The 21,873-nt window shown below is 34.4% G+C and overlaps 1 protein-coding gene across 5 annotated transcripts in view; it reads right to left on the reverse strand.

The window, feature by feature from the left end:
• Positions 1-1,356: 1,356 nt before the first annotated feature.
• CD55 (CD55 molecule (Cromer blood group)) overlaps positions 1,357-21,873 on the reverse strand; it is a 28,305-nt gene continuing 7,788 nt past the window's right edge. Inside the window, exons 6-12 of one of the 5 annotated variants that reach the window (XM_057549291.1) lie at positions 20,201-20,389; positions 16,380-16,493; positions 15,606-15,689; positions 11,745-11,765; positions 6,896-6,968; positions 4,759-4,864; positions 1,365-3,876 (exon numbers count right to left, since the gene is read on the reverse strand). In XM_057549291.1, the coding sequence (XP_057405274.1) occupies positions 3,862-3,876; positions 4,759-4,864; positions 6,896-6,968; positions 11,745-11,765; positions 15,606-15,689; positions 16,380-16,493; positions 20,201-20,389 (602 nt within the window). In that variant the 3' untranslated portion in view covers positions 1,365-3,861. The other 4 variants (XM_007163937.3, XM_057549304.1, XM_057549297.1 and 1 more) reach the window with 4 other exon arrangements.

The raw sequence follows: 21,873 nt of genomic DNA on the forward strand, positions 1-21,873 counted from the left end.
AGTTGACTAATGTAGTGTCAGTAAGATTTCTCTTTCAATCTAGGCATTTACCCACAACCACTGTACTGAAAGAATTTTGGACAAGGCCACCAATAGCCTCCATATTATAAACCTGAAAGTTGAATATTCGTCTTCATCTTTCTTTCTTGGGTTCCCTGACACATGTTCTCCTATTGACGACTCCCAAATATATCAAGCCTGGACACCTTCTCTGAGCTCCAGACTTGTATTTTTGACTATTTATACAACATGTCCACTTTGATGTCTGAAAGGTATCTCAAACTTACCATGTCTAAAAACAAAAAAACAAACTGATCTTTCTGTTACAAAGTCTTCCCCTGCTCTGTAAGTGGCAACCTCTTCCTTCTTGTTGCTCAGGCTAAAAATCTTGGTGTCATCCTTGACTCCTTTCTTTTTAACTGCACACCTAATGCTTTAGCAAATCCTGCTAAACTTAACTTCAAAGTATGCAACTTCAAAAGATGCATTCCCATCACTCATCTCTGGGTCCTTACCTCCCCACCCCAGAAACCCTCAGGATGCTTGGCTTGGAGACTTTGAGATTGTGAGCAACATCTGTCTTCTTTGTTGTTTACAGGAATCTTCTCTCTTCCTGGTTCTGCTTCTACCTCCCTCTCCACAGCTTAGTCTATGATGAAAGCATAGGATTTCAGAGAAAAAACGAAAAACAAGGAAGAGAGCCATCTTTAAACTTCTTTAAGTTTTCTGCTTCCATTTTGTCATGAGGTTCCCATGGCAAGGAAGACCAAAATTTGGCTAGCTGCTTGGAATTGGGAGAGGAAAAACTACAGGGAAAAAATTTTAACACTTTAGTAAATTAATTACCCTACCGGAGTAAAAGAACAATTACTCTTTTTAAAGAATGTATAGGAGACCTGAGATGCAAGTAGTGACAAGGGGAAGCCAGGAAAACACCACCACCACCTCTCAACACTGAGGCATCTGAAGCCTGAAAATGAACCAGCCACCACTGGAATGGGCTGCAAAGGAAGCATCAACTTTAGGGAAGAGGCTGTTTTTAATTTAGGCAAGGGGGTGGAGGGAATACTCAAGGTGGATGGGTGGAAAATGAGGCATTTCCACTTTGGGTATTAACCAAAAAACAGTCTCAGGGTGTGATAAGACAAAAACTACTAATGTTCAAGTGTTCCAAGAAATTTGATAGTAATTGTGGGTTAACAATTATAAAATGCAAATTTCTATGGTGAGCAAGTATAAGTTCTTACAACAAATAATTATCAGTCTCTAGAGTAAAGGCAATACAATCTTGGCAATTAAAGTATAATATTTAGGGGACTTCCCTGGTGATCAAGACTCCACGCTCCCAGTTCAGGGGGCCTAGGTTCAATCCCTGGTCAGGGAACCAGATCCTGAATGCTGCAACTAAGATCCTGCATGCCGCAACTAAAAGATCCTGCATGCAGCAACTAAAGATCCCACGCAAGGCAATGAAGATTCCGCATGCTGCAACTAAGACCCAGAACAGCCAAATAAATAATTTTTTTTAAAATAAAGTATAATATTATAGGAGAGCTTACTGTGGGAAAATATAGAACTATTCATAACAGGATACAAATAATAAGTCCTACAAGAAAATCCCACTACCCCTAACATACCTGTTCCTATTATTATTTTCTTCGAGGTAACTGGTTGTTAGATATTTTTTCAGCTTTTACCCTTATCTAAGTAATAAGATACAAAGGCTAACTCAATGTATTTTATTGTCAAAGTTCAATGTTTCCCAATATCTAAAATTCTTGCTACCATAAATTTTGACCATTGATTCCAACTTTTAATTTAATCACAGCAGAATAAACTATTTGGAATTTATAATTTTACTTTTACACTAAACACATGACATACCATAGTCCTCTCTCCAAGCCTTTCCTACTTTGAGCTTGCTGCACTATTTGCAGTCCCCAATCCTGCCATGTGAATCTCATCTACTTGTCCTTTGTCAATTTTCATCCTGTCCTGAATGGCTCTCAGCCCACCACTCAACCACTTAGCAAAGACAACTTAGGCACTCTGTATATTCTGTAAAAGTGTAACACTTACAACTCTACATTCTTTCTCTCAATAGGTGTTATCATTTTGGTCTTATAAGCAACGTGTGGGTAGATACTGTGTGGTAGTCATTTGGTAGCTTCAGCACCTAGCACTATAACCCGCACATAGTGGGCTCTCATGTATTTTTCAGAGTAACTGAATCAGTGTTATCCTTGCTACTACCCCAGGAAGCAGCAGATTGTCACAGAGTAAGCAGAGTAGGCCCACCTAATTAACAAACGAATGAATTAATAGATGGATGTGCGCCTATTTGCAGAACTCTTAAGGAAGTTAAAAGAATTTCCTAAAATTAGAAACTATTAGGAAATTACCATTAATCTTGTTAGTTGTGATGATAGTGGTTAGGTAGGAAAAAAAAGTCTATTGTTAGAAATACATATTTAAGTATTTATAGTGAAATGCCATGATGCTAATGGAATTTATTTTAAAATACTTTAACAACAAAGTAGATGAAGCAATATGACAAAATAATTATTGTTAAATTTAGTTATGTATATATTCTAGTCTATTCCAACACAACATGTAATTGGCAAGATGACAAGAGCATATTAAGTATCTAGAAATTGATGTGATTGCCGTTTGGTAAGTCAATAACAAGTGATACATTAAAAGTAACTGAAACTGATTCACACTAGGATAACCAAAGGGCAACATTCTAAACTACTTATGAAAGGCAGGAAGGGACTCTCTTATTTATAAGTAAATTATTTACATTTAAGAAAATAAATGTCAAATACCACCTGAGACAAAAATGTGATCAATTATTTCTATTTTGGGAAAACAAATTTTTCTTTACGTATCTTCTTGAACTTTTTTGGTATACATATAAAATCTAAATGAATATAAATTAAGTTTAATACTACAAAAGAATAAGATTTACAATTTGAATATGAACATCTCACTTCAGAAATATAGAATCTTTTCTTATATTAATATTATAATATATCTGGAGACCTTTAAAGACATTAAGTCAATAAAGACACCTTTCACCCTTTCACGGGGCTTTTTTTTTTTTTTTTTAATTGTCTTAAGAACAAAATTATAGCTGATCTATCTGACAAATAAGGAGCTAATTCACTATCTATGCTTGTATGACAAAGGAAGAATTATTCCTGCATTCTGTATTCCTCCTTTGTCACCAAATAACCCAAGAAACTCAACATTCTTGGGTGATTGGCATGCTTTTCCTTTAAAAAATTTTGCCAACTGATTCAGACTCATTTTAATGGAAAAAGAAAAGATGAAAATGCCTTTTTGTCAGGAAGGATTATTTTATAATGTTTCATCACTCTTGGGCAATTTTCCTTAGAAGAGAGTGGTTTATTTGTTTTCAATATCCAATTAATGTTTTTAATTTGTTGTGTCCTTTGTAAGTAAAAATAACATTACACATTTGGTGAAAAAAAATTCACTTTTTTCCTTTTCTTCTTGCTCACATTCTAAGTATCAACAAATCTCTCCACTTTCCCACACTTTTATGAAAGTAATCACTCTCAATCTTGTGAATTCTTCTATTTTCAAGAGTCTTAGGAGTGCTGAGAACGTGATTCCAGGACAGATTCGTTTTTCCTTGCTTCGTGGACATTCTTATGCATCTTAAAGACAAGATAACACGCAAAACGAAGAACACTACCACATATACTGTGTCCACTCCACCAGAAAATTCTACAAAACTAGAAATATTCTGTGTACTCATATGCACTTTCTTCTCAACTCTTCTGTGGCTCAGTTAGCCAATGGTTACTAGCATCATAAGCAAAACTGTCAATGTCATACATATATGTCCTGAAAGTTAAAAAAAAAAGTTTAAATCAAAATAATTGTATTTACTGGTGATAAACATTAATTTTTTAGTTACTATGTGATAAACCATGAAAAAGAATTAGTTGGTTAATTTGGGGTGCAAAACAAATGCAAAATTCGTAAGTTATAGAGTATGGACAACCTTGGCCAGCACAGTATAAAGTTCGGTAGCTATAGCAATACCAACTAAAACATGACACTTAAGTTTTTAGTTTCTTGAGATTAAGTGGCCAAGCTGGATTCAACTAAGATACTTTCAGATTAAAAGTCAGTGAAAACTCCCTGGAATAGAAGAAAGTTTAATCAAAAGAAGACACGTAGAAGGTTTCACGGGTACATACATATTAAGTTAGTTTTGTGTGATAATTTTGCCTAACAACGTAAAACAGATAAGATCTGTAAACTTGACTTAGAAAAGACAGGTTAAAATAGATTTAATATTTCTTAAACACTGGAAACTTTAAAAGTCACCAAGCAAGACGGAGAAGCAAATACAATATGGGCCAATCATCTCATGATGCAAGTAGTCACAATGAAGGCATTCCTATTTGTAAGCCCTAATATATCAACCTTTTGTTTTTTCCAGATATTTGTAGCATTGTGAGCATCCAATCATTTCAATAAACTGAGTACAAAGCACAGGATGAGATAATGAGTATACTGCTGAAGAGTGGAAGACTGAAGACATGTCATATTAATGAAAGATTCAATGTGTTAGTCACTCGTTCAACAAAGAAAAACAATTCTGACAATAACAGAGGTTTAAGCCTCTATTGTCCTTTAATAGTCACAGATAGATATCAAGCTAATTGTGTTAATGGACATTTTCCAAGATACAGAAATTGATTTTATTGAACCATATACCTGTTGTAAATTACTAGAAGGTCTTACTTCCGTAGCATCACCAGTCACAGTTAAATTATGAAACTTAACATTAAGTGCTTTGTTGTTCTCATGTGTGTAGTAAGAGCTGAATAGTAGAGAAGGAAAATACTGATTGAATTATAAAAGTTTAAGTTCACTCAAAAAGCAGTATCAGCATTTGCTTACAATCACATTCTTTTCATAAACTAAAATTTACCATATATATCCAACACTTCTAAAAGATGTAAATAAATCCTTTGATAGGCAAACACAAAGGATCACCAGGTGAAGGTACATTACACCTTCACATGCATTAACTTTTTCTCCTGTCTCATTAAGATCAAATTTTAATTAAATCAGTATGAAATTGAGAGAATAACCAGGAATGTATAAAGTTAGCTCTTACCCTCAACATCTTATACTTCCAAAATAAGGCAAGTGGAGTGTTTTTAAGTGCACATTAAAAAAGGCAAATTCTTTCTTAGAGGTTTGCATGAATTTCCTCTGATTCAGAAATAGATTAGGTTTACTGCAAAACCCCAATAAAATATAAAACAAATATTCCTTCCTTCTACATTTCAGCACTTTTCATTCTATTAAAAATATGATGGTCTATTATTTTACCAAAGTATCTAAAGAAACTAATGATAGCCAAGAGAGAGCCAAGAGGGAGCCAACTCATCACATTCCACCCCCCTCATCTACCAAGCCCCAGAGCAATGGTTTTAGAAGTAAATTAATAATGCTCCAATTCAAAAGGAGAGCTGGACCAAATGTAAGGAAGTAGAGAAGATTGGTGGTTTATTCTTTTTTCCAGAGTAGTTTTGCTGAGACTTCTGTACCAACTTAACTCACTTTATATGACTTAGAATTCTGTTCATTTATGCTGGGCTCTAAACCACATTCTTTAAAAGTTTCTGAAAAATCTGAAGAGAAAGTTATATTTTACTACATTTGCTCTTATAGCATCTAGAATATTTTATTGGCAGTAAACAAATATCTGTAAAAGCTATTAAAAAAAAAAAAAAGCAACCCAGGACCTAATGGTCAAATATTTTTAGTAAAAGACTGAACCATTTAGTGATTTAAAGAACGTTTACATACTTTAGGTTATAATAGGCTTAAATAATATTGTTAATTTAAAGAGAAGGGAAAGAGCCATGGAGGGTAAATAGTAGATACCTCACATCATCCAAAGAATTTAAATAGGCAATTTAGTGACAGCATTAAAATATAGTTGTTCTTAATTAAGTAATGAAAAAATAGGTATTAGGGCACTTCAGAAAGAATTCAAGTTTATATGAACTCCACAATTAGTTTTCTGAGCAACAAAGTCTACAAAACAGAAGAGACTCAATTTAAATAATACTCTGACTACAGGATACATCAGAGCCAACCATGACTTTATACTTAACACATGTAAATTCAATGCAGATCAGATGTTTCAAATACTGATTTTTTTTTTCTGTGTGTTGTTGTTTTATCACCTGAGTGCTTACCATGTGCCAAGTAAGGTTCTAACCTCTTTACAGATGGCAATTCATTTGATCCCATGAAATAGATACTACAATCCCATGAAGTAGGTACTATTTTTCCCCCATTTTTACAAACGAGAAAATTGAGGCATAGAGAGGTTAAGCTGCTCACAGTCACATGGCATTTAAATAGTAGACCCGGAATTGGAATCAAGCAGTCAGGTTCCAGAGCCTGCCCTCTTAACCACTGGGCTGATTTTGGCTAGACTGGCATCTGTTAATAAATGCAATTTATTAATAGGCCTAGTCACAGGCAATTTAACAATATGTTAGAGTTTCTCTTTCTAAATTTTTTCACTTCTGTACAACACACAGGTACTCTCATAAATTGTACTGAGTAGAGAAAAAGGTGAATTGATTAATAGATTGCAATGAGACTTTGGCTTTCAAATCAATGTCCTCGTATATAATGAGAAATCTAAAAATTTTTTAAGACAAAAAGTCTGTTCATCCAGGATAGTAATCATAGACAAAAGGAATAAAGAGACAGCATATCAAAAAAATGCAATTAAGCTAAGAAAGTTATCTACTGGCATAGTGTCAAGTTTTACTGGAAAGAAGCTAAGAATAAATTTTTTAAAATCATCAGAATTTCTGCTCACCCTGATTTTCCACTGCCCCAGAAAATTTTGACTAGAATTATGGTACCAATTATTATAGTACCAGCAACACATCCTTGAGGGGGAAAGAATTTGATAAGACAGTTAATATAGAAACATGAACAATTATATATACAGTAGTTCACAGTGACAAACATATTGATTATGAGGCAAGTTAAAGAAAAAATAGGAGACATGAATTACATTTTGCTTGCTTGCTTATGTCACAAGTCTGACAGTAAAAACTGCATGTTATTTATCCTATTTTCTTTCAAGGAAAGATGAAATATTTAGAATGAATTATCACAATGCTCAAATAAAATTTGACAGGTTTGAGAGAATTCTAAAGTGTTTCAATCCCACCATGCTTAATTTTAAATGATTTGATCATTGATTTAAATATGATGACTGTATTATATAATTTCAGCACTAGAAGGCATCTTGGAGTTCACGCTCATTTTGTAGATAATTAAATTGAGCCTCAGAAAGGTGAAGCGTCCATATGTGGTTAATGGGAAGGCCATTTACTTAGTTCATAAAGGTAACAGAGATGTACGTATTTCTCCATCATAGGAAAGGTATCATCATCTGAGCATCGAGAGTAAAACATACTTTGCCTATCGAAATGCTTTTCAGTGTTTAGTCTGTTGCAGATAAAATTTCTTTTAGGAAAACTAATATTTACTTTCAAAATTAAATGCACTATTTTGAGTTGAGCAACAGAAAATAATTGGTTAAATAAGTTGAATAACAGCAAAAAACTTTTATACCTTGACTTTTACACATAAACTTTCTTCTTAAAACCACCCATTGCCCTTTCCCCTCACCACCTTGGGTCTCCCTTTACCTCCCCACTCCACCCTCCAAATCCTTGAACTCTACTCTTTTGATCTGTACTACAAAGAAAATTATAGATGACACTAGAAAAGCAACTGAAGGTAATATGACTAACAAGTGTATCTGGTTCCAAATCAGCAAAATACTACAGATGTCGCACAACTGAATGGCCATGTCGATACATAATTTTAAAAACAGCTGTTTCCACCACAGGTTTTACACTATTTTACCCAATTTCTTTAATTGATCCCTTAGCACCATAGCATTAGTTTGAAAAGACTGTACTCATAAAATAAATCACGGCTCCTCAAAAATTTGGGGTTTCTTTTCCTTTCACCACTTCCCATTAATCCTACCATTTTCAAATGATGCAGAAAAATCCCATTTTCAGTTTGAATGATAAATGAAAATAGAAAATTTTAAAGTGATCCAGAATGTCTGGATGACATAAGTTAGGAATATTCTTAGAACACTTATCAGTCCATATAAGTGATTCAGGAAGAAAGTGTGTGGAGGTTGATGTTTTAACAGAAAACCAGTGCAAACTACAGAAATTGAGAAATATAATTCTAAATAAATGATTCTGCAATAATTAATAATTAATGAGAGTATTATTTTGCAAATTAGAAACAAAGAAAACTTTAAAGTATAGAGGCAGTGACCTTAACATTCACCCAAAGGTGAATCAGTGTTAATTTAAGATTGGCACAACTTGAGCTACATGAAACTATAAAATATATATAAAATTATAAATGAAATTATGATTATGATTCCAATGTCTTTAATTATTCATTGAAGAGATCATAGGTAGGAAAATTACATAATTTTAGAAAATGCAAAAGGAGTGAAAGGAGTAGTTTAGTAATGTTCCCCATTATGTAGAATCATATTTACCTAGTACTTAAAACACTGCAAGGCAGTTTGTCACCTATTATCTCATTATCTCCAATAACTGGCATGGTACTTGTAAATAGTAAAGAGTGTTCAGTAAATATTTATTAAATTGCATTGCATGATATTCTTTTCACAGATTAGAAAACTGAGACTGAAAATGAATAAGACAAACAGTTTATCACCAGAGAAAACTTATTTCTAACCTAACCCCTGGTTCAAGGCATGATTTTAACTGTTCACAATATTCTCAATAAAAATACCTGAGATTACTCAAACAAAATTTGTATTAGATGGGTATTACATTAATATATAGAGTATCATCTCCATTCCTGAACAACCCAAGTCAGAACCTAACTACAAGATCTGGTATTATCAAATGAGGCTTGTCTCCTTTTCTGAGGAAATGTGGATTCATCCAGTCATTTCGAAAGGTCTCACTTATACATCTCATAAAGTGGAAATACAGTCTATATACTATGAAAAACTAAGAAAGCTATGAATAGGTTTTGTTCTTCCTTATAATCCTATTTAACATAAAAATATGTCAATAAGCATGTGATATTTAAAAGAAAGAGTATTTTAGATGTTTCACTGAGCATTCTCTAATTTTTTCTTTAATATTCCTCCAATTGACCTATTATTTCTCACAAGGGATTTATGAATGTATAGGATTTCAGCAATGGAGGGAAAAAAAGCAATACTTGTAAAGAATCAGGACTATCTTAATTGTCAAATTTGAGTTGTGCAGCTCTAGGAGAAGAATTTTTCTATCCTTTCAAGTACTAGTGCTGAAGAAGCTAGTCATCTGAGTCTATTTAAGAGCCTAATAGCCGTGTGACCTTGAGCAAGTTAAGAATCTTGCAAAGCCACAGTTCTCTCAGCTAAAAAGTGGGACATAGCTACATTATAGGATTGTTGTGAGAAGTAAATGAAATAATACATAGGCATATTTCAGTACAGTCCTTGTCACACACCAAACACACAAATATTGCTCTAATAAAGGACTGTTCTTATTCTTTGGTGTGGCCAGAGAGAATGATAAAATTATCAGAAATCCATCTTAGGAAAATAGTGATTAAATAAAAATGAATTCTTAGAGCTAGGATTTATTCAATTTTTAGCACTATGCTAGTAGTTTTCACATTCGTTATCTCATTAAGCTTCCAAGACTTTAAATAGGAATCATTATCACCATCTCATAAATGAGAAAATTGGGAGTCAGAGAGATTAAGTAAATCACTTGGGTTGAATTATTACTAAATGAAAAAAAAAATCCAAAAGAGGATTGAAACCAAGGTCTGACTGACTCCAAAGCACAAGTCTTTCTTTTATATGACACTGTTGACAAAAACAAAAACAAAAACCCCACAACTATATAGAGCATGTATTCTCAATGGGGTTGCTATCATCCCTAGAGGGGAAAAAAAATCTCACTTTTTTATGTATAAAGTACAGATGTGCATACAGTACATAAATAGATTTATATTACATCTGTAGTATTAATATTTCATAGGGATGATTAAGAAAAAATGCCTTAAAAGCTCCTTGAGGGGGAGAGGGTAATAATGAAAAAAATTTTTTTTGAAAAACACTGATACAGAGCCAGCAGAGAATAGCTTTAAAAATCAAAATGCAGGCTTCACTGGCATAGCAGATAAGAAAGTTCTGGGAAGAGCTGTCAGTCTCTACTTCTTAGCAGAATTAAATAGGAAAAATATTAAATACTTGCAAAGTTCTAATATCATTTGTATCATTCATGTGCACTGCAGTGCAATCAATAAAAGCAATTTCCTTGCAATAGAGTTTATCTTTAAAATGAGAAAAGTGACCTCATTCACAGAATACATTTAAGAAGTAAAAATATCAATAATTTTCAGGTTTATATTTTACAAGTATAGGATCCTAAAGAAAAATATTGTCATATGTCTAAGAGGGAAGGAGTTCCTCTTTATTTTTGAGCACATGTTGGAATTAAACCTAACCCTAAGGGAAGGTTTCTGGGAAAACACACAGTATACACTTAAAGAATTTCAGAGAAAATAATAAGCACCTCAAACCTTCATTGAATGTCACTGAGCTTGTAAGAAAAAGCTCACCTATTAAATTTTTAAGCTCATCTATTAAAAATGTCATCAAATCATTAAATCATGAGATTTTCATTTAGAATACATTTATTTTTGTTTAAAATATAGAATGAACAAAGTGAATTCCAACTGTTGGAATCTTTCAAGATAAATCTTTTAGCTTAAAAGAGGTTCATTTAAAATATAAAAACTATAATAAATAACAATGAAAATAATAAAACAAGTACCTGCTTTCAGTTTTATAGTCCCTTGGCTAATTCATGCATGCATAAGATAGGAGACTTCAGCTTATTAACACATAGATCAAAAAATTCACTTTTTTATATTTTACATTAGACATTACTTATCAATATATGCCTATTTATCTGTATTGCTTCTTAACAAACATTTCTTTTACCATCTTCTTTAGGAGTTTATTAATCTTCTTGTTAATGCATAACATCAAATAATTTATTTACGAACAAGAAAAGGACTAGACCAAATGCTGCAACACAGGTATGTTTTTGGCCTCATGCCTATAGCAACAGAATACTTTTTAAAGATAACTTTAAACCATTGACAGGGAAGGGAAAATAAAGAGGATATAACCAAAGGTAAGACCCTTTGTTTTACTTGGGATAAGACAGACATCTAGAAATGGTCAAGGAGTAGTTTATGATTAATTATAAAATACTTGAGGATAGAAACTGTATTGATAACTCTCTCCCCTTGTGGTTCTTTAGCCACTAGAATGAGATGTATTGAGACAACAGGCACGCAATAATACTTGATCAATTGGCCAAATGATTTGAAGTTGTCCTAAAATTACCTTGGAACAAGAACATGGTGGGGAATACTTAGGAACATACCAAGTACCCGATGGTAGTACAAAACACATCGATAAAATGCATTTACCTGTTTTCTCTTTGGCACCCATAAACACTGTATTTTAATAGTATTCCTAAGACACTTAAAAGACAATATAATTTTCCAGGAACATAGATTACACGTCCGAAAGCGAGGACAAGTTCTGTTAACTGCCAGAGAGCCACACTTACCCGATGCAATGATGCTAGCAACTAAAGAAAAAAAAGGGAAAGAATTACAAAAATAAAAATATTTTAAAGCATTGATTTGCTAGCAATTTAACAAATATATAAATTTATCAACAACTGTACTTGAAAGTTCAAAAGTAACACAGATTTTCATAACTAAAAGAAATAATTTTAAATAAATTGATGAAAACAATTATACATTATTAAGTTAATCAAGTAACATATAAAGCAGTGCTATCTCTATTAAACAGAGTCAACACAATAAACATAAAATACGATAAAGAGTTATTGAATACTGAAACAAACACCATGTAAATTTGGTTGTATGACTTGATGGCAAGTCAAGGTTATTGTAAGAATTAATACTAACAAATGGAAGGTGCATGGTACATGACACTATGGAACACACTCAGTAAGTAGTAGCTACTATTATTTTTTCAATAAGAGCAAAAAAAGTAAATAATATTTAAAGGGTAAATTAATTGTATATGAGAGAAATTTGATCCCAAATATTTGTTTGCATTTTTATCATAATAATTGACTCAGGTTTAGGTTAAATTTGTTAAATTATCTTGTACTCTTGCAGAAAAAAATATTACAAAGTTAGCTCTATAACAAATTAATATAAAGTGAAACTTGTTTCTCTTTGCCTTGCCCTATTAAAAATTGGATGTATTCAACCTAAAACTTTTAGGCCCAGAGATGCCATAAAATTTTAAGAAGTCAGTAACCACGTATGTGTTAAAATTAATGAACTGAATCTAAGTATATCAATATAAGCCACAAAAGCAATGTTGAGTGCAAGAAGTCAAGTAATGAAATATATGACATACTGTTTAAATTATAAAAAATATACAAAACAATAATATGTACTACTTATGGTGACGTACATGTAGCATAAGAACAAAAACAGAGAGGAAACTTGCACAATGAGGTATTACCTCACACCAGTCAGAATGGCCATCATCAAAAAATCTACAAACGATAAATGCTGGAGAGGGTGTGGAGAAAAGGGAACCCTTCTACACTGTTGGTGGGAATGTAAATTGGTACAGCCACTCTGGAGAACAGTATGGAGGCTCCTTAAAAAACTAAAAACAGAGTTACCATATGATCCAGCAATCCTGGGTATAGATCCAGAAAAGATGAAAACTCTAATTCGAAAAGATACATGCACCCCAATGTTCACTGCAGCACTATTTGCAGCCAAGACATGGAAGCAACCTAAAGGTCCATCAAAAGATGGATGGATAAAGAAGATGTGGTACATATATATAATGGAATATTACTCAGCCATAAAAAAGAATGAAATAATGCCATTTGCAGCAATATGGATGGACCTAGAGATTGTCATACTGAGTGAAGTAAATCAGACAGAGAAAGAGAACTATCGCATGATATCACTTATATGTGGAATCTAAAAAAATGATACAAATGAACTTATTTACAAAACAGAAACAAACTCACAGACTTAGAACATAAAACTTATGGTTACCAAAGGGGAAAGGTTTGGGGGGAGGGATAAATTAGGAAGTTGAGATTAACATATACACACTACTATATATAAAATAGATAATCAACAAGGACCTACTGTATAGCACAGGGAACTCTACTCAGTACTCTATAATAACCTATATGGGAAAGGAATCTGAAAAAGAATAGATATATGTATGTATATAACTGAATCACTTTGCACCTGAAACTAACACAACACTGTAAATCAACTATACTCCAATATAAAATAAAAATTAAAAAAAAAATAATATATACTACTTATGGTGACATACATGTAGCATAAGAATAAAAACACAGAGAGGAAGCTTGCAGTGATTGCCTTAGAGCAAGAGAAATGGGAGCAGGGAAATGTGCAAGGAAACTTTAACAGTAAGATCTGTAATGTTTAAGTTCCTAAAAATATTCAGGTAATGGCAAAATAGGCCTCAAGATAACCATTATTAAATGTATGAAATCATTATGAAAGTATGGTCACAATGTATAAAACACGATTCTAAAAAACACAACTATCTGATGCCACTGAAGAGTGATCAAAAGCAGGCAGGTTCTGTGACAAACCATAATGGAAAAGAATATGAAAAAGATATATATATGCATATATATATATAAAACTGAGTCACTTTGCTGTACAGAAGAAATTAACACAACATTGTAAATCAACTATACTTCAATAAAATTTTTTTTAAGAAAGAAGGCAGGAATTGAAGTTCCCCTTTTAAAGAAGGGAACTCAATGGAGTGAGAGTTTGTGTATTTGTGGGTATTTGGCCTTTTACCTAAAGGAAAAAAGAAACATACAAAGGAAATTTCAACAATAATACCTGTAATGTTTTAAGTTCTTAAAGATTCTGGGTAATAGCCAAATGAACTTGAGCATGGCAATTATGGAATCTGGACAAAATATTAAAAAAACAACAATAACAATGATTTGAAGGCATGGAAGAGCAAAGTAACTCAGACAGAAACTAATCAAAGCTGAAGAGCTCAGGCAAGGGGTAAGCTGCAGGGAGTGAGATTTGCATGGATGCAGCAGGGGGAAATCCCTAGGCCACTTGGTGCAGGGAGCAGAAAGCCACAGTCTCACTGGTTGGAGAAGTCAGAGAATAGAGTTCAGAATCGACAGGGCATCTGGAAAGTGAGGGGCTGCCGATGCTCTATTTCTTGACATATGTGGTGGTTATACCAGTATTTGCTTTAGAAAAGTTATTAAGCCTTATATGTATATTTTACACAGTTTTCTGTGTGTTGACATCAATGAAAAATTAAAATAATTCAAAAAATTATCTCTTGGCTCAGTCCTATTGAGATTTTCCAAAAAACTAAACAAACAAACAAAAAGCACCTATCTCTATTAGAGAACAAGAATGTCTATTAATATAGCTATACATTAAGCAAGTTATAAAACAAGAAGACATCCAGGTGGTCTGAAACAGCATTAATTAGTAAGAGGGGTTTCATTCACTCAACAGGTTTTTCTGAAATCTACAGCATATTTTACTCTGCTTTCATGAAAACTGTCATTTAAAGGGTTAATATGAACTATTTCAAAGAACTCTTGTTTTTAATTACTTAGAAGACACTATTAAGGTGCTTTACCAAATTAGCAACTCTAGGGAATCTGGAGAGTTCCTTTAGCATGCTTGAGGGATGGGTCTCTGTCAATGAATCAGACCCAGAAATAAACCTTAAGGATTATACTATTTGGTCCTTTGAGGGGTCTTGAGGAATTCAGTGACTCCCTAAAGCTAACATAAAAAACAGAATTTCTTCACCGACCTTAATTTAGCATTGCTTTTATGGAGCCACAACATTTTTCTATATTACTGCAAAATGTTTCTTTCTTAAAGGTGTGCCCTAGGGCTTCCCTGGTGGCGCAGTGGTTGAGAATCTGCCTGCTAATGCAGGGGACACGGGTTCGAGCCCTGGTCTGGGAAGATCCCACATGCCGCGGAGCAGCTGGGCCCGTGAGCCACAATTACTGAGCCTGCGTGTCTGGAGCCTGCGCTCCGCAACAAGAGGGGCCGCGATGGTGAGAGGCCCGCGCACCGTGATGAAGAGTGGCCTCCACTTGCCACAACTAGAGAAAGCCCTAGCACAGAAACGAAGACCCAACATAGCAATCAATCAATTAATCAATAAAAAAAAAATAAATCTAAAAAAAAAAAAAAAAAAAAGGTGTGCCCTAGCACAATCCAAGTCTGCCTCTGAAGAAAGTCAGAACATCAGTATGAAGAAACTCTGCCTACAATAAACCAGAGACTATATAATCTTATAATCCCAATCAATTTGAAATTTCCACCATAGCACATAAAATCCATACTTGGAAACCTGAACAGAGTAGTCAACTGACCTGAAGGAGAGCTTCCTCCTCCTTTAGGTGGGCTTGCTGCATGAAAACGTGTTGTTGCCCTGGGAACAGCTGGACTCCTTGTTGCTGTAACATGAGCAGAGGTCAATCTTTGTGTTGCATGGAGACTCTTGGTCACTGGGGTATGTACAGCAGTGGACTTTTGTGTTGCTCTAAGATTCTGTGTAAGTGAAGATTTTGCCATGGTGAATCTTTGGGTTGTTGGTGTGGCCTGTGATGCAGAAGCATTTGCCATGATGGGATTCTGAGCTGCTGTAGAGACAGTGTTTGATATGGGGGAATTTGGGGCTGTTGTGGCTGAATCATTTGCTGTGGAAGGTTTCTGAGGAGCTGATGAGACTTCTGTAGCTGGAACATTTACAGTGGTGGGTTTCTGAGAAACTAGTGGGGACTTTGTAGCTGAAGAATTTATTTTGATGAGTTTCTGAGGAGTTGGTGGGGCTTCTGTAGCTGAAACTTTTACAGTGGTGGGTTTCTGAGAAACTAGTGGGGACTTTGTAGCTGAAGAATTTATTTTGATGAGTTTCTGAGGAGTTGGTGGGGCTTCTGTAGCTGAAATATTTATGGTGGTGGGTTTTTGAGGAGTTGGTGGGGCTTCTGTAGCTGAAACATTTACAGTGGTGGGTTTCTGAGAAACTATTGGGGACTTTGTAGCTGAAGAATTTATTTTGATGAGTTTCTGAGGAGTTGGTGCGGCTTCTGTAGCTGAAACATTTACAGTGGTGGGTTTCTGAGGAGTTGGTGGGGCTTCTGTACCTGAAACATTTACAGTGCTGGATTTCTGAGGAGTTGGTGGGACCTTTGTAGCTGGAACATGTACTCTGGTGGGTTTCTGAACTGCTGGTGTGACTTTGTAAATTTGAAAAGTTTCTGTGGAGGAAAAATGTTATTTAAAAAATTAGCTAAATAATGCTGTCCAAGTTAAAATTTAGGAACCAATTGTTTGCTCTATGACTCTTCTCTTTCCCCACAAACAACTAAATATGATTTTTAGGAAACCAAGTATTCTCATGTATTTCCCAAAGAACTGAAATGCTATATTGTCTTTGCTTTGAAATAAATTATACCTTTAGGCAACTAAAGTGAATTTACACCCAAGTAGTGTTGAGGTTCTTAAAACTGTTTTCTATGTGAAAAAGGAAACCAAAGTCAGAGTTGGCAGTGATCTCATTCTGTGACACAACCCAAATAAAGATACTTTTTCTCATAAATTGTCTTCTTTCCCTCATGCCAAGACCAAAGAACTGGCAGGATGCTACCTTGAACCAACAAAGATAATCACAACATAGTTACTTTTTCCAAAGCTTTCAGGACATGTTAGTGACCTTGGGAACTTGTTTTGTTTCACTTCTTTTTTAAAGCAATAAATTCAATTAGAAAAAAATAACGCCCTTTTTCTCCTCTTGTGTTGGTTACCAACTTTACATAGGTTAGTTTAGTTCCTCTTTGGATTTTAGGTGAGATAATAAATATCTGAAGTGAAAATTCTGTGAAGATCCTATTCTGAGAGTCACAAATCTAACATTAAAATTTTAGATCTTCAGTGCCTGTTTGACTTTGGGTTGCTTATGCAATCTCCATCATAAGGCAGTAGTGAGCAGTGCCTAAGCCTGTTTGACCACATACTAGAGACTGTTGTCAACTTCTCTAAGCTTGTTTTCTCATTTGTAAAACGAGAATTGAAAACAATGTCTCTTAGTGCTTTTATCATTGCTTTAAGTTGCCAAAGTTTTGCTGTGAGGTGCCTGGAAGTGGTTTTGGTTTTATTCTGCTTAGAGTCTTGAGAGCTTTTGTAATCTGTTGGTTGATGTATTTCATCAGTTTGGGAAAATTCTCAGTCATTATCTCTTAGAGTATTTCTTCTTTTTCCCTCCCTCTCTCTCTCTCTCCCCTCTTTTTTATCATATGTTAGAAGAGTTTAACATGTCTCAAATGTCTCTTAAATTTGATCTATATTTTACATTCATTTTTCTCTTTGTTCTCCAGTTTTAATTAACCTTTCTTTCAGTTCCCAATACTGTCACCTGCTACATCCAAATCACTGTTAAACCTATCTATTGCGCTCTTAATTTTAGATATTATATTTTCCCATTGCAGAATGTCTATTTTACACTATTTTTATAGATTCCAATTCTCTGTTGAAGTTCTCTATTTATCTTTTCCATTAGCATCTTAAATATATTAATCACTTATTTTAAAGTCCTTGTCTGCTGACTCAATTATCCAGATCTTTTTTATTTGATTTTCATTTCTCCTAATTTGGTTATAATTTCTTGCTTCTTTCCATATCTAATAATTTTTTATTATATGCCATACAATTCAGATGATATGATCCACCAAAGGGAGGGTCTCCTTTTCTGATAGGCAGATTGGTTTGAAGTGATCACATCCTCAGCCTATGAGGGACTCAGCCTATGAGGGACTGATTCTGTAAGACTCAGTCTACTTCTGCTCTTGTCTCTGCTCCTTGGAAGTGGACCTTCTGGGTTTTTGATTTGACAGCCTGGTGGATCTTTGTTTCCTCAGCCCTGAGAGACTGCAGGAGAGCCAAGTCTGTCCTTCAGCAGTGCCCCAGTCCAGCAACGTAGCCTCCTTCCCCACACAGCTTCAAAATGAGCTTAAATGTCGTAAGGAGGACACTGGCTGTATGCTTGATACAAGCCTCTTCCTGTGATGGGTTTGTTGTCCAAATACCATAAGCTTGGGGTCTAGCTCCCCAGTCTCACCTGCACTCCCAGAAATCAGCAAATGGCTCTTGGGAAAAACTGGGTCAGCATTTGAGGACTTCCAATTTCCAGTGCATTATCCTAGCTCACCACAACTATTGAAAGCTTTGCTAGAGTCTCTCTTTCCTGGCAATGGTCTTTTATCTGGGTCAAGATGGATCCTCAGCCCAGATGGGCCTCAGAATGGTTTGCCTTCACTCCCTACCCCCAGGAATTTTAGTTCATTCAGCCCTAGTTGTTCCCCTGAGGGAACAACCTATGCCTTTAAAATATGATTTAAAAAAAAAAATCTACCCAGGTTTTGTAGTTATTGTCATGGGAGCACTGGCCTGCCATGACTTCCTTGGGCATTACCATAGAGCTGTAAGCTCTAAATAACTGATGATTTAATAAAACAGGGGAAAGTAAACATGAAGTGGATCAAATGGCTAAATTTTAAAATATCAAAATTTACTCACAATTAAATGAATTCAATTAAATGAAATTTTCACCACTTATACTATCACATCTTCATATCATAATAACCATTTTCATTAATGGTGCAGAGAACAAGGATACAGTATTGGTGGGACAGTAAATTGGTACAGTTTCTTTGGAAACAATATTGTTAATGTTTCAAAAGTTTAGTTGCATATACCTTTGATATAGAGTAATTACAGTGCAAGGAATTTATTGTAAAAAATGTACTTGCACACATGTACAATGAACAGATATACAATAATATTTACTGTAGCACCTTTTGTAAAATAATTTTTTAAAAAACTAGAACAAAAACTAAATTCCCTTCAATAGGAGACTGGTTAAATAAATAATATATCCATACAATGAGTATGATTTAAAAAAAGAAATATGTGTATGTATATTTATTTTCTAGAATAAAACACAAAAATTTGTAAACAGTGGCTACTTCTGAGAGTAGGACTGGAGGAGACTTTTACTTCTCATTTTATACAATCATCGACATGGTTTTAATATTACTTTACTATATTTATGTATACCATTTATATGAAAAAACTATTATTAACAAGCAATAGTATTTAAAAATTCATGCTAATAGAATTCAAGTATAATTATAAAAGTAGTATTTGCTTGAATTATATTGGCTTTCAAATATGACACTGCTTAAATAAATGCCACCTCCTGGTCCTGTGCAATGTTATAACCCAGCTTCATTGATCTTCTAAATATCTCTCCAAAAATATACTTAAAAAGCAATTCTAAATATTCTGAGAGTACAGCCTAAGTATCAAAAAGCACTGAGGGAAGAAGAGGTCTAGAAAGATGAAGAAGAGAGCATTCTCAATAAGACAGAAATTCTGGAGGCAGAAAACAAATATACTATAATTCAATGAAGTCAACAGGTAGGCAAGAGTTTCTCTGCGTTGTCACACATATATAATCATTATCTAGATCCCTTAGTTCAATCTAAGATTCTCTCCCAATTAAATAAAATAAACCACTTTATACACTCTTTGTATAAACAAAGAGATATCTATATTAACTTACTGAAAGTAACATGGTAAGAAACAGCAAATTTAAGCTAATTCACTAAAAACATGAGACATATAATGTGTATGTGTGTGTGTGTGTGTATACATATTCATAAAGGTTATGTCTATATTTACTTATTTATATGTTACCATATGTTCTCCACATCAGTGGTTCATCCTTTTTGGAAGTCATAGACCCCTTGTAGAGTCTGATGAAAAACTGTATCCCCCAGAAGAATGCAAATACGCATATGTATAACATTTTACATTCATTTCTCAGGGAGTTCATAAACTCTCAGATGCCCATATATAGACCTAAGGGCAAGAATAAATCAGAAATATAACTCTGCAAACTGATTACCTTTGCATTCAGGTGGGGGGCCACTCCACTCTCCTTGGCCATCTTTTACAGTACAATAGATAGAGCTCTCTCCATGCAGGGTGAAGCCTTTCATACATTTATATGTTACAGAGTGTCTATATGCGTAACTGTTTTGTTTCTCTTCAATCATTCCATGGTCAACTTCTGGTGGTTCTGGACATAAAATTTCTTTAAAAAAACCCAACATATTTTAAATTAATTAAACTGGCAAAGTATTTTTATAAACAAGTAAGACTAAAATTTGTTAAAGATTTTATTTACAGAAAAAACTTATTCTTCTAAATTAAACATTTCATCTCAGAGGTGAGATGAAAGCAAGGCAGAGATTTCCATTTAGGGAGTAAATGGACTTGAGTTTAAACCTAAGATGTACCCTTCTCCTTAGACCAGAGAAGAGGGCTCTGCTTTTCATTCCAAGGAGAAACGATGCCAAATGAAAGGAGTTGGGAATGTAAGTGGCAAGCTTGGGAAACAGGAATTTTGGATAGAGCAAAAGATTTTAAATGTCAGGATTAGACTTTGACTTTCAGGGTAAAATTTTTTAAGCATGTGTTAACTCTTGGCCTTTTATTTAAAGTAAATCTTACTAAGCAGCTGAATTTGTAAAACAAATACAAGCAGAGTATTGCTTGTTATATTATAAAAAGAAGCCTCTCCCTGGCAGTTGCCCTGATAAAAAATTAAATGGTTCCACATTCTCTGGAGCCATGAAGTTGTTTTTCTTTCTCTCTTTTTTTCCTAAGCAGGAAAGCAATGTGATCACATGTGAACATCAAATTATATTACACAAATACTCTTAAGTACCCAGAGAATACTAGCAATTTACGAATTACTTTTAGGCCATTGATCAAAGCAAGGAACAAGAACAAGTTAATCTGATTTACACTGGGCTGGGTGGGCGATGACAACACATATTACCATCAGTTCAGTTCCAACATTTTCTGAGCACCTAATACATACCCGGCATTGTTCTATAAATAGAAGTGCAAAACCGAATAAGATACAGTTCTTCTGTCTTAAAATACAGTGGAAAAAGACATTCAAAGAGATCATTTCAATACAAAATGGTGAGGATTATCACAAAAGCATGCACAGTGGTGTGGAAAGAGAGAAGAGGGACAGTTAACCAGCCTGGGGGGTCAGGGAAATCTTCTAAGACAACTACAAGAATAGACCCTTAAGAAAAAAAAAAAAAAAAACCTAAGCAAAAAAGGGGCTGAAGGACATTCCAGGCAGAGGCAGTGTCACAAGGAATGATGGGGGGCATGAAGAAGTCTGAGGTATCTGGACAGCTACAGAAGTTTGCAAAGGATGAGGGCAAGACATAAGCATGGAGAAGCAGGTAGACCATGTCTAGCCTTGTACACTATATGAAGGAGTTTAGACTTTGTACACGATGAAGAGACACTAATAAGCTTTAAGAAGGAAAGAGACAAGTCACATTCGTGTTTTAGATGGATCACTGGGTAGAGTATAGATGAAACATTAATGGAGTGTAAGAATGGAGGCTGGAGGCCACTGCAATCAGTATAACTTTTGAACTTGAGCAAATGGGACTCCTGCCTTAGCTCCCACATCTTAAAAGGCCATGCTCTGGCCCTCCTCTGGCTGGGCCTCTCTCTACTAGATGGGGAATCTGCAGGCTGAGGGGA

This window comes from Balaenoptera acutorostrata, chromosome 1 (genome assembly GCF_949987535.1).
Source record: "Balaenoptera acutorostrata chromosome 1, mBalAcu1.1, whole genome shotgun sequence".
Taxonomy (NCBI): domain Eukaryota; kingdom Metazoa; phylum Chordata; class Mammalia; order Artiodactyla; family Balaenopteridae; genus Balaenoptera; species Balaenoptera acutorostrata.